This window comes from Oncorhynchus nerka, linkage group LG14, assembly GCF_034236695.1.
Source record: "Oncorhynchus nerka isolate Pitt River linkage group LG14, Oner_Uvic_2.0, whole genome shotgun sequence".
In the NCBI taxonomy this organism is placed as follows: Eukaryota; Metazoa; Chordata; class Actinopteri; order Salmoniformes; family Salmonidae; genus Oncorhynchus; species Oncorhynchus nerka.
In genome coordinates, this window is record NC_088409.1 from 53187496 (window position 1) to 53200564 (window position 13069).

General features: G+C 44.5%; 1 protein-coding gene across 1 annotated transcript in view; it reads right to left on the bottom strand.

Annotated features, from left to right (window-relative positions):
• Nucleotides 1-13069, bottom strand: part of LOC115141471 (dedicator of cytokinesis protein 10-like) — a 142273-nt gene that overhangs the window by 59171 nt on the left and 70033 nt on the right. The window contains 6 exon segments of the mRNA XM_029680362.2: nt 1750-1797; nt 7032-7098; nt 8335-8449; nt 8678-8793; nt 8937-9054; nt 12512-12628. Of these exon segments, the coding sequence (XP_029536222.2) occupies nt 1750-1797; nt 7032-7098; nt 8335-8449; nt 8678-8793; nt 8937-9054; nt 12512-12628 (581 nt within the window).

The following is a 13069-nucleotide window of genomic DNA, read 5'->3' on the forward strand; positions in this document are numbered from 1 at the left end:
TGTAGAAGTGTGTCAGGGTCTCTAGGGGCCATGCTGAATGTCTTCAGCCACCTGAGGTTGTAGAGGTGCTGTTGTGCCTTCTTCACCACGGTGTCGGTGTGGTGAGACCATTTCACCCTCTCCACCCTCTCCACTTTGGCCCCGTTGAGTGGATGGGGGCGTGCTCCCTCTGCTGTCTCCTGTAGTCCACGATCAGCTCCTTTATTGTTGTTTTTTTACATGGAGGGTTAGCTTGTTGTCGTAGCACCACTCCACCAGGGCTCTAGCCTCCTCCCTCTAACCTCCTCCAGACCTGGGGTCGGCCCGTCAGGAAGTCTTGGACCCAGTTGCACAGGGAGGAGTTCAGCCCAAGGGCCCTGAGCTTAGTGACAAGCTTGGAGGGCACTATGGTGTTGAAAGCAGAGCTGTAGTCGATGAACAATATTCTCACATAGGGATCCTCTTGTCCAGGTGGGATAGGGCGGTGTGCCCTACTACTTTTGCCGTACTACTGCTCATAGGGTTCTGGTCAAAAGTAGCGCACTATAAAGGGAATACATCTTGGCCAAAGGTAGTGCACTACAAAGGGAATAGGAGCAGGGGCCATAGGGCTCTGGTCAAAAGCAGTGCACTATAAAGTAAATATGGTGGTATTTGGGACACATCCAGTGTTACAGGTGTGCTGTGTGTTAATGAATCACTGTATGTATGCTCCTGCTAGGCTGTATCCACTCAACAGAGAGATCTGCTGGATGAGGTTAAAAGAGGGAAATAAAAATCAATGAGGCGCAATTGAAACAGAATACATTATAGGAATGTCTCGGCGAAACCTTCAACCAGCGATGTGGATGCACAAGTCATCGGCGTACTTCAAAAAAGAGCTCACACTCAGTTCAGACAGGCATCAAAGGCTTGGCACCTCGTAGAAGGAGAGAGAGAGAGCGAGAGAGAGAGCGTATTCAAATCCCCCAGCAGCCTCTCTGATTAAGGTTGCATACCAGCCCCAGACAACGTCTGTGACCCAAATGGCACCCTATTCCCTTTATAGTTCCCTTACGGGCTCTGGTCAAAAGTAGTGCACTAGGCTGCCATTTGGGGAACACAACATCTTCCAGCCCCTTCGTCTTTATTCTACTAATGCCTGACATAGATAAACACACCACATTCCCAGCCTTTAGTTGGCTCCGACAAAAAGAGAACAATAAGAAAAAATAAACGTCACTGCTTGTTCTTCACACTGAGGAGGAAATAAGGACTAATTAAATTAGCGGAGAGGAATTCAAATCCAGGCGAAGAGAAAAAGTCTGTCTGGGAAAGCCATTGGCTCTGCTCCAGGATCCACACACACACACACACACACACACACACACACACACACACACACACACACAGAGGGCTGGGGAGACAGTCAGAGAGCGTCAGCTGGGGAGACAGACAGAGAGCCCCACCCTGCACCCTGGGAGCAGCCTGGGTGTGTGTGCATACTCATACAGTGCACATATTACGTTTGTGTGTGACAGAAGGTTGCGTGCGCGTGTGACTGTGTGTCGGTAGGGGGGAGGGTAGTTGAACGTGTGTGTGTGTGTGTATCTGGCTGTTGAGCAAACATTACATTTCACACAATCTGACAGAAGGTTCTGTTGCATGTCTATCATTGGTAAAAAACAATGAACACACACGGACGCACAACCTCTGAGTGGGAGAGGAGGAACAGAAGCAGGTACTGTACATAGTATCAGGTTAAAGCTCCTGGGGAAGGCTAACACTTACCTGGCTATGTGACGCTTCCCCAGGAATCTGAAGTGTTGGAGACACAGCCTGCATAGAGGAAGATGAGAGAGAGTGTGTATTAGGGTGTGTGGTGAGTATAAGTTTGTATGTGTGTGGGTATGTGTTGTGCTTGCCGTCACGATGCATGTATGTGTTTGTGCAATCACGATGTGTGTGTGTGTGTGTGTGTGTGTGTGTGTGTGTGTGTGTGTGTGTGTGTGTGTGTGTGTGTGTGTGTGTGTGTGTGTGTGCATGTGTGTATATGTGTGTCCACTGTGAGCTGAGGACAGGTACTACAGTACTGTGTGTCTTGGAGCTGTGTGTTATAATAACAGAAGCTCCAGCAGAGACAGGAAACACTGAATTTACTGCAGAGCTGAGTGGAGGCTAGGGGAGAACAGTTGGGGCCTATCCCTCTATAAATCTCAGCAGTTTTACAGCCACACTCTTTCTTTCTTTTTCTGTCTTTATTTTATCGGTCTCATCCATTCCCCTCTGCCAAGTCTCCCATCATTCTCTTTCTCTTCTGTCTCTTTCTGCTATGCATACCTTCCTACCTCCCTCCCTGTAATGAGAGGACAATGTCATACTTATAGTTGAACTACCAGAGTTCAAGTTAGGTAGATTCAATCCGGACTGCGTGATTGACTTTTAAAGGCAATGTTATTCGCAGAGACCACGCTTACGGTAAACGCTGCATATGTCGTCTCAATAGGAAATGCGCTCAAATGTAAATTGTGCTATAACACAGATCATCCGCGGTCCGGATTGAATATAGGCCTAAGACTACAAAAGTTTAACAACAAAAAAATACAATTTTGGGGGCCTCCCGAGTGGTACTGCATCGCAGTGCTAGAGGCATTTCTACAGACCCTGGTTCGATCCCGGACTGTATTACAACCGGCCGTGATCGGGGAGTTTCATACGGCGGCGCATAATTGGCCCAGCCTCTTCCGGGTTAGGGGAGGGTTTGGCCAGGGGGGCTTTACTTAGCTCATTGCACTATAGCGACTCCTTGTGTTGGGCCGGCGCCTGCAGGCTGACCTCGGTCGTTAGTTGAACGGTGTTTCCTCCGACACATTGGTGCGGCTGGCTTCCAGGTTAAGTGGGCAGGTTGGCGGGTCATGTCGTTTCGGAGGACGCATGACTCGACCATCGCCTCCTGAGCCCATTGGGGAGTTGCAGCAAAAAAGTGTTAAACAAATCAAAAAATATTTTATATTTGAGATCCTTAAAAGTAGCCGCCTTGATGACAGCTTCGCACACTCTTGGCATTCTCTCAACCAGCTTCACCTGAAATGGTTTTCCAACAGTCTTCAAGGAGTTCCCACATATGCTGAACACTTGTTTGCTGCTTTTCCTTCACTCTGCGGTCCAACTCATCCCAAACCATCTCAATTGTATTGAGGTCGGGTGATTGTGGAGGCCAGGTCATCTAATGCAGCACTCCATCACTCTCCTTCTTCGTCAAATAGCCCTTACACAGCCTGGAGGTGTGTTAGGTCATTGTCCTGTTGAAAAACAAATGACAGTCCCACTAAGCGCAAACCAGATGGGATGTGTATCGCTGCAGAATGCTGTGGTAGCCATGCTGGGTAAGTGTGCCTTGAATTCTAAATAAATCACTGACAGTGTCACCAGCAAAGCACCCCCACACCATCACACCTCCTCCTCCATGCTTGTGGAGTCTCATAATGACACGGCGGTTGGAACCAAAAAGCTCAAATTTGGACACATCAAACCAAAATGACAGATTTCCACCGTTCTAATGTCCTTCGCGCGTGTTTCTTGGGCCAAGCAAGTCTCTTCTTATTGATGTCCTTTAGTAGTGGTTTCTTTGCAGCAATTCAATCATGAAGGTATGATTCACGCAGTCTCCTCTGAACAGTTGATGTTGAGATGTGTCTGTTACTTAAACTCTGTGAAGCATTTATTTGGGCTGCAATTTCTGAGGCTGGTAATGATGGACTTTCGTTTCTCTTTGCTTATTTAAGATGTTCTTGCCATAATATGGACTTGGTATTTTACCAAATATTTGACCAATATGGATCTTCTGTATACCATCCCTACCTTGTCACAACACAACTGATTGGCTAAAATGCATTAAGAAGGAAATAAATTCCACAAATGAACTTTTAACAAGGAACACCTGTTCATTGAAATGCATTCCAGGTGACTACCTCATGAAGCTGGTAGAGAGAATGCCAATAATCGATACCGATTATTGGAGGACCAAAAAAGCCGATATCGATTAAATCGGCCGATTTTTATATAAATATATATTTGTAAATGACAATTACAACAATACTGAATGAACAATGAACACTTATTTTAACTTAATATAATACATAAATAAAATCTATTTAGTCTCAAATAAATAATGAAACATGTTCAATTTGGTTTACATAATGCAAAAACACAGTGTTGGAGAAGAAAGTAAAAGTGCAATATGTGCCATGTAAAAAAGATAACGTTTAAGTTCCTTGCTCAGAACATATGAAAACTGGTGGTTCAATATTCCCAGTTAAGAAGTTTTAGGTTGTAGTTATTATAGGAATTATGACGCGTCGACTATTTCTCTCTATACCATTTGTATTTCATATACCTTTGACTATTGGATGTTCTTTTGTTTCAAATATTTTTTATTAAACACACACAAGAATGGTGTATAGGTATACAAGACAGGTATACAATTCTTATCTAAACATAAAAGAGCAGACAGGAACAACAATGCCATTAAAACGCTTCATCCTCCAAAAATGTTTGCATAATTAAGGGGTTAGGATCCACTTTAGATGTATATAGAGTCTCATAAAACTGCCGGAATCTGTCATTGATGTCTTTGGGGGAAGAGAGTAATTGGGGAGGCAGGGTAGCCTAGTGGTTAGAGTGTTGGACTAGTAACCGAAAGGTTGCAAGTTCAAATCCCCAAGCTGACAAGGTACAAATCTGTCGTTCTGCCCCTGAACAGGCAGTTCACCCACTGTTCCTAGGCCGTCATTGAAAATAAGAATTTGTTCTTAACTGACTTGCCTAGTAGTTGTCTGGCGAGTAATTTGTGTGGTTTGTCACCAAACTCAAAATATTTTTGCTTGGCATAGAGAAAAGATTTAGCAATTTTAGCTGAGAGAATCTGATTATATTCCAATTTTAAAGAGGTAATTGTTTAATGTTTTCCTCTGTTTTGCCTACTCCTGGCAGCCTGAAAGGAGATGATACAGCCTCTCAGATAAGCCTTCAGTGTTTCCCACAATAATGCTGGGGAAGTCTCTGTGTTGTCATTGGTATCAAAGAAAAATGTAATTTGGTCTTTAAGATATTCACAGAATGTTGGTTCTGTGAGGAGCTGAGGATTCAACCTCCAGACCCTCTCGTTTGGTACAATGTCACACAATCTCAGGGAGAAGGTGAGTGGACTGTGGTCCGAGATTATACTATCATGATACCTCACATTACAGGTATAGGGGAGTAGTCTAGCATCCAACAAAAAGTAGTCAATTCGAGTGTAAACATTGCGAACATGAGAGTAAAAGGAGTATTCCCTACCCGTAGGGTTAGCGATCCTCCATATATCAAATAAGTTAGAATTTTTTATGTAGGTATTCAAGAATTCGCTTGAATAGGAGGTAGGGGTTCGCCGGGTAGAGGATCTATCCAAATATTGGTCTAGCACACAGTTAGGGTCGCCTCCAATGACCAGGTTAGTATGGGAGATATCTGGAATCAGGGAAAGGACTCTTTTGAAAAAAGAGGGGTTATCAATGTTGGGCCCATAGATATTTAGTAGAGTTACTGAGGTAGAGTGGATTTCTCCTATTACGATCACATACCGACCCTCTTTATCCGCAATAGTGGTTTTATGTAGAATGGGAATTCCTTTCCGTACCAGAATCGCTGTGCCTCTCGTTTTGGCAGAGAAGTTAGAGTGATACACTTGCCCCACCCACCTACATTTAAGTCTGCTATGAGAGTTATTCTTCAGATGGGTTTCTTGCAAAACTATAATATCAGACGAGAGTGCTTTCAAGTGGGCTAGGACCTTGCCTCTCTTAACTGGTTCGTTTAAACCCTTGACAGCCCAGGAAGTGAATGTAAGCCCCGCCCTCCTCTCGTTTGTAGTTCCTATGGTGGCCTGCATAACATGTAACTTGATAAAAAGGTAAGAAAGCGCACCAAACCATCACGATCAGCATATGTAACACCTACACCCGAGCAGTATCCAACCCACCCCTCCCCCCCTGCAAGCACCTTTACTTCCCACCCTGTTCCCCTAATTTCCCCAACACTTACACCTCCCCCGCCCATCAACCCATATTTAACAGGCATGCACAAACAGGAGAGAAAAAAAGGAAAAATAAAAATAATAAACACTTTGTCTGGCCGATGCCAAAGAAGCACGGCGCGACCTCGAACAAGAGGTAAAACAAAAATAAAATCCCAACTATACGTTCACCTCTCACTATCCCATAACTTCTACTAACATATGAACTGAGGAGGCTCCCGCGAATAAAGTGTTCAGTTCGCATCTAATAAATTTAAACAGAATAAGTTGCATATAGCCTCAAGATTATATTGCTAAGCACTGCCGGTCAAAAAATAAACCATCCGCAACCGACATAGTCAGCCGTACCTTTACATACTGTGGGTCAGGAGATCGGAACAAGGATTTGCTAAATTAAACGTTCCACCCAATAAAAAATAAAATAATAATACATACATACATACATACATATACATACATATACACATACATACATATACATACATACATACACATACAGTGGGGCAAAAAAGTATTTAGTCAGCCACCAATTGTGCAAGGCCAGAGGGATTCCACCATAATTTGCAAATAAATTCATAAAAAAACCTACAATGTGATTTTCTGGATATTTTTTCTCTAATTTTGTCTGTCATAGTTGAAGTGTACCTATGATGAAAATTACAGGCCTCTCTCATCTTTTTAAGTGGGAGAACTTGCACAATTGGTGGCTGACTAAATACTTTTTTGCCCCACTGTACATCTGTGTGTTTGTGCGGTATGGTCAAAAAAAACATGTAATCATTTCTTCTCTTCCTCCACAGGCTCCGTCACAACCAAGGTCAACGGGATGTACCACTTCTGTTACACCATGTACAACAACTACTTATTTAAAGTCTGATATGCTTAGCTGTGTCTTTGAAAATCAATGCAATGAATGTAATACACGTAATGTATCCATCTGCATGTGGTATCTGTCCATGCACACAGGCACAGAGGAACGGTTAACAGTGACGATACTCACTCCAGGAGGTTGAAGAAGTCGGAGATCTCCTGGTGTATGGCTCGGTGCCAATAGGAAACCATCACGTCTGGGGGGGGGATTAGAATACATTTTAAAAAGGCAGCGTCCTTATCACATAAACCCGTACCTGCACCACCTCACTGTGCAACTTGCAAGGATGTGACTAACAATTTCTTAGCAATGTTACAATTAGTCTGGATTCATTGTGTGAATGTAACATGTATATTTCTTCATTATGAACGCGACACACTGAAGTATCATGGCAAGCAAACAAATCAGGAAGCGGACTTAAATGTCTTGAGGAAACAAACAAACAAACAACCTTATGACGTCATCCAGAGTCACGGCTGTTTCCTTCCCAAGCGTTGGCACAAAGTATTTCATATGACGCATAGTTTAGACTTCCTGTTTCCCTTTCTGCCATGGAAAGTCGAGTATACTGGTATCGTAACAACCCTACTGTAGGCTACGGTCCGGTATGGAAGAAGTTAACACTAAGGAATTGGCTAACGGGTACTAGCTACCCGTCTACTGTAGTGTAGGCCTAAGCATTTGGTCCGATTTATACCAGGCCACTGTACTGTTGCTATGGTCCGGTAGTGAAGGGGTTAACCATAGAATTTCATAAAGAACACATACACACTGCAGTCCAAAAGTATTGGGACAGTGACACATTTGTTGTTGTTGTTTTGGCTCTATATTCCAGCACTTTGGATGTGAAATGATACAACGACTATGACGTTAAAGTGCAGATGGTATTTGTGCAGATGGTATTCACAATTCATTCAGGATTATCTGCAATCATGGTAGCATACACATTGATGTAGAAGTGTTTAGAAACATATTGTATTCTTAATTCAAATTAAAGTGACTTCAAAATGACACAACAAATTATGTACCATTCATTTCTATTGGTCACAAAATCATCTGAAACACAACCAAAACAAACAGCAAATACATCCACCAATTTGTCCAAGCTTGATGTCAATACTGTACCTAACTTTTTACTACTTTAATACTTATATAATTGAATTTGTCCCAATACTTTTGGTCCCCTAAAATGGGGGGGGACTATGTACAAAAAGTGCTGTAATTTCTAAATGGTTCACCTGATACGAATGCAAATACCCTCAAATTAAAGTGGACATTCTGCACTTTAACATCGTGGTCATTGTATCATTTCAAATCCAAAGAGCTGGAATATAGAGCCAAAACAACAGAACATGCGTCACTGTCCCAATACTTTTGGAGTTTACTGTAGTGAATTATAGGACCTGCATGGCGGTAACACTATGTGTCTCACCCTCAGATATGGTCTTCATGATATGGAGGAAACACATGAGCAGACTGCGCGTCTCGGCCTGGTCCAGCTTGTCAATGCGAGATCCAAAGCCTATCAGAGACTGAGGCCGGGCAAACTGACAGAGAGAGTGAGGGAAGGAAGGATGGGAGAGAAAAGGGGGGAGTTAGAGAGAGGGGAGGGGAGAGAGAGGGGAGGTAGAGTGAGGGGGGTTGGCAGAGAGAGGAGAAAGACACACATTCTTCTTCATGCAATAGTTATAATATTTTTGTTATTTCTTTAAGCCAACACAGCCTGCACAACATTTCCGGATTTGACATTCCGCTGAGTGAGTCATCTTTCACACCTTTTCACATCCGTCCATCTTCTCGCTGTTCCTGTCGCTGGGGTTGGACTCTATGCTAATCAGAGAACCCCGCGAGTCGGCATGGTTACCCGTAGAAACAGCCAGGGAGGAAAAGGCTGGGAGCAGGAGAAGGGTTAGAGGTTATGGTGCAGACACAGTTGCAAACACGCATACACACACGCAAAAGTATGCAAGCACGCACACACACACACACACACACACACACACACACACACACACAAACACACACACACACTACCTGTGATGGAGTTGAGCACTTCTTTGGAAAAGGAGGCATCCACCGAGTTGCCATGGCGAATGATGTGAGCCACAGGACCTGCCACACCCCCTCCCACACTCAGGTCATCTCTTGAACCCTGGAGAGGGGGAAAGAGTTTGCTGGAACACCACTAGGCCAGAGGGATACATTTCACTGTGACATCACTAGGCCAGTGGGAAACATTTCAGTGCGACACCACTAGGCCAGAGGGATTCATTTCAGCGTAGCATTTTCTCATTTGGGCAAAAGTCCATGCTCCACCCTCTCTCATCCGTGTTACCTGGAACCCGATAAGTGGTCGAGGAGAAGTCAATTTGTTTGTCCGCGAACTATAGACTGTCCTACCCCCCTCGATTATCCACCTTTCATCGAGGATAGTCATGTGTATCCTACCCGAGTCCTTCGCTGAAGAGTTTGAAATCTGCCATACCCCCTCTGAATCAGCTTTGGTTTGTCAGATGAGAAAAACAAGCACACGTTTAAAAACAATATGGTATCCCTTTAGGGCTGACCCCAATTAGGTGACTGGTTAATTGTGTGGTCAATAGACTGCATGTTGGTCGACCAAGACATTCTTTGTCGAGCGGTAGCATATATATATATATATATATATATATATATATATATATATATATATATATATATACACATACACACAGTTGAAGTCGGAAGATTACATACACTTCGATCTTGTCTCATCGCTGCAACTCCACAACGGGCTCGGGAGGCGAAGGTCAGTTTACGGTGAAAGCCAATTTATGCTTGATCCAATAATGTGGTTAGAGGCTTCGTATGGAGGGTGTGTATTGACATGACTGGTTGACGGTAGGTGGGGGCGGCACGTCCAGTATAAACACAAACTCACTTCCTTGACAACTTCCATCACAATAGCTCTGCTCTGCTCCATTAAGTGCAAGAAGTTTCTCTTTCATGCCGTCCCTAGGAGGGGTGCATCACTTGAGTGGGTTGAGTCACTGATGTGATCTTCCTGTCTGGGTTGGCTCCCCCCATTGGGTTGTGCCGTGGTGGAGATCTTTGTGGGCTATACTCGGCCTTGTCTCAGGATGGTAAGTTGGTGGTTGAAGATATCCCTCTAGTGGTGTGGGGGATGTGCTTTGGCAAAGTGGGTGGGGTTATATCCTTCCTGTTTGGCCCTGTCCGGGGGTATCATCGGATGGGGCCACAGTGTCTCCTGACCCCTCCTGTCTCAGCCTCCAGTATTTATGCTGCAGTAGTTTATGTGTCGGGGGGCTAGGGTCAGTTTGTTATATCTGGAGTACTTCTCCTGTCCTATTCGGTGTCCTGTGTGAGTCTAAGTGTGCGTTCTCTAATTCTCTCTTTCTCTCTCTTGGAGGACCTGAGCCCTAGGACCATGCCTCAGGACTACCTGACATGATGACTCCTTGCTGTCCCCAGTCCACCTGGCCATGCTGCTGCTCCAGTTTCAACTGTTCTGCCTGCGGCTATGGAATCCTGACCAGTTCACCGGACGTGCTACCTGTCCCAGACCTATTATTTGACCATGCTGGTCATTTATGAACATTTGAACATCTTGGCCATGTTCTGTTATAATCTCCACCCGGCTCAGCCAGAAGAGGACTGGCCACCCCTCATAGCCTGGTTCCTCTCTAGGTTTCTTCCTAGGTTTTGGCCTTTCTAGGGAGTTTTTCCTAGCCAACGTGCTTCAACACCTGCATTGCTTGCTGTTTGGGGTTTTAGGCTGGGTTTCTGTACAGCACTTTGAGATATCAGTACAAAGGGCTATATACATTTGATTTGAAGTTTGAAAGCCCAGACGTTTGCGGAGGCTGCATTGCAGTAAATTATGTTGCACGGCCACTTCAGATCCCTGATTGACTTTGCAGAGCCTTTAACCTCTTCAACCTAGCTATGTCATTATTGGATTAAAAAACGTGCCCATTTTAAGCGCAATATTTTGTCACGGAAAGATGCTTGACTATGCATATAATTGGCAGCTTTAGAAAGAAAACACTCTGACGTTTTCAAAACTGCAAAGATATTATCTGTGAGTGCCACAGAACTCATGCTACAGGCGAAACCAAGATGAAACCTCAAACAGGAAATGAGCAGAGTTTCCCATTGTCTCCTTATATGGCTGTGAATGTGCCATGAATGAACCTAAGCTCTCTGCCGTTCGTCCAAGATGTCTGCAGCATTGTGACGTATTTGTAGGCATATCATTGGAAGATTGGCCATAAGAGACTACATTTGCCAGGGGTCCGCCCGGTGTCCTTTGTCTAAATTGGTGCGTAATTTTCAGCTGCTGGCATTTTCCCATGGGATACAGAGGGGAAAGCACGCTTCCACGAACGATATATCTTTGAAGAGATATGTAGAAAAACACCTTGAGGATTGATTCTAAACAACGTTTGCCATGTTTCAGTCGATATTATGGAGTTATTTTGGTAGCCAAACATGACGCAGAAAACAGACCGATTTCTCCTGCACAAATAATCTTTCAGGAAAAATGGAACATTTGCTATCTAAATGAGTCTCCTCATTGAAAACATCCGAAGTTCTTCAAAGGTAAAATGATTTTATTTGAATGGTTTTCTGGTTTTTGTGAAAATGTTGCCTGCTGAATGCTAACGCTAAATGCTAATGCTAGCTATCAATAGCTATCAATACTGTTACACAAATGCTAGTTTTGCTATGGTTGAGAAGCATATTTTTGGAAATCTGAGATGACAGTGTTGTTAACAAAAGGCTAAGCTTGAGAGCTAGCATATTGATTTCATTTCATTTGCGATTTTCATGAATAGTTAACGTTGCGTTATGGTAATGAGCTTGAGGCTGTATTCACGATCCCGGATCCGGGATGGCTCGCCGCAAGAAGTTAACACAACTGGTCCAGAGGCATACATTTCACTGTGATACCACTATGCTAGAGGGAAACATTTCACCTTGACACCACTAGGCCAGAGGGAAAAATGTCCCTGTGACACCACTAGGCCAGAGGGAAACATCTCACTGTGACACCACTAGCACAGAGGAAAAAAATTCACTGACACCACTAGGCTAGAGGGAAATATTATACTGTAACACCACTGGGCCAGAGGGGAACATTTCACTTTGACTCTACTGGCCGACTCTACTGGCCCAGAGGTACACAGTTCACACCAACACCAGTGAGCAAGATATTGGAGTCTGAGAGTCTGCCCGGGTAAAGCTCGATTCCACTACCTGACGAATATAAAAACAAAACATTTCCCTTCCAGGTTCTCCCGAGGCACGTCTAATATAGATGGGAACCATAAATGCAGGTTTCCCTTAATAAAGCTTAATTACCATTTCCTGTGTTTAAAAGTAACATTAGCGGGCTGTGCCTGTGTAAACGTTTATCCCTGCCCTTCCTCCCTCTCTCTCCCCCTCCCTAGCCTCTGAACGGTGCTGTGACTGGACATACATGACCCTAAAGTAGCACTGCGGGCCGCGCCAAACTATGACATCACTACAACAACAGTGGCTGTGTGGCACTTTGCTTGGTCATGGGCCGGGCTGCAGTCAATCAGGGCTGCAGTGGAGGCTCTTACTTGGTCACTGGAGGTGAAGTAGAGGGGGAAGAGGTCTCGGAGGAAGAAGCGAGGCATGTTGTCCAGGATGAGGCCGTACAGAGGCAGGTAGAGGGACGCTATCCTCGCCTGCTTATCCTGGAGAATATGAAGAGAGAGGGAGGAGAGAGAGGGGGGAGGGGCAGAGGGAGGAAAGAGAGGGGTGGCAGAGAGAGTAGGGAGAAATAGAGAATGGGAGGAGAGAGAGAGGAGTTTGGGGGGGAGGGAGAAAGGCAGGAAAGAGAGAGAGAGAGAGAGAGAGAGAGAGAGAGAGAGAGAGAGAGAGAGAGTGAATGAGACAGAGAGCAAGAGAGGAGAGAATTTGAGACAGACAGAGAGACAAAGAGAGGGAGAGAGAGAGAGAAAGAAAGAGAGAGAAAGAGAGAGAGAAAGACCGACAGTGAGCAACAGACCTACAGAGAGTAACTATCAGGGGTTTTAAACTCTGCGTGATTGAGAGAGCAAGAAACAGAGATCTGTCAACAGTTGTACAGTGTTGGGTTTGGCAGGCTCCTAATCTCAGATGGGATCTGGCTGTCT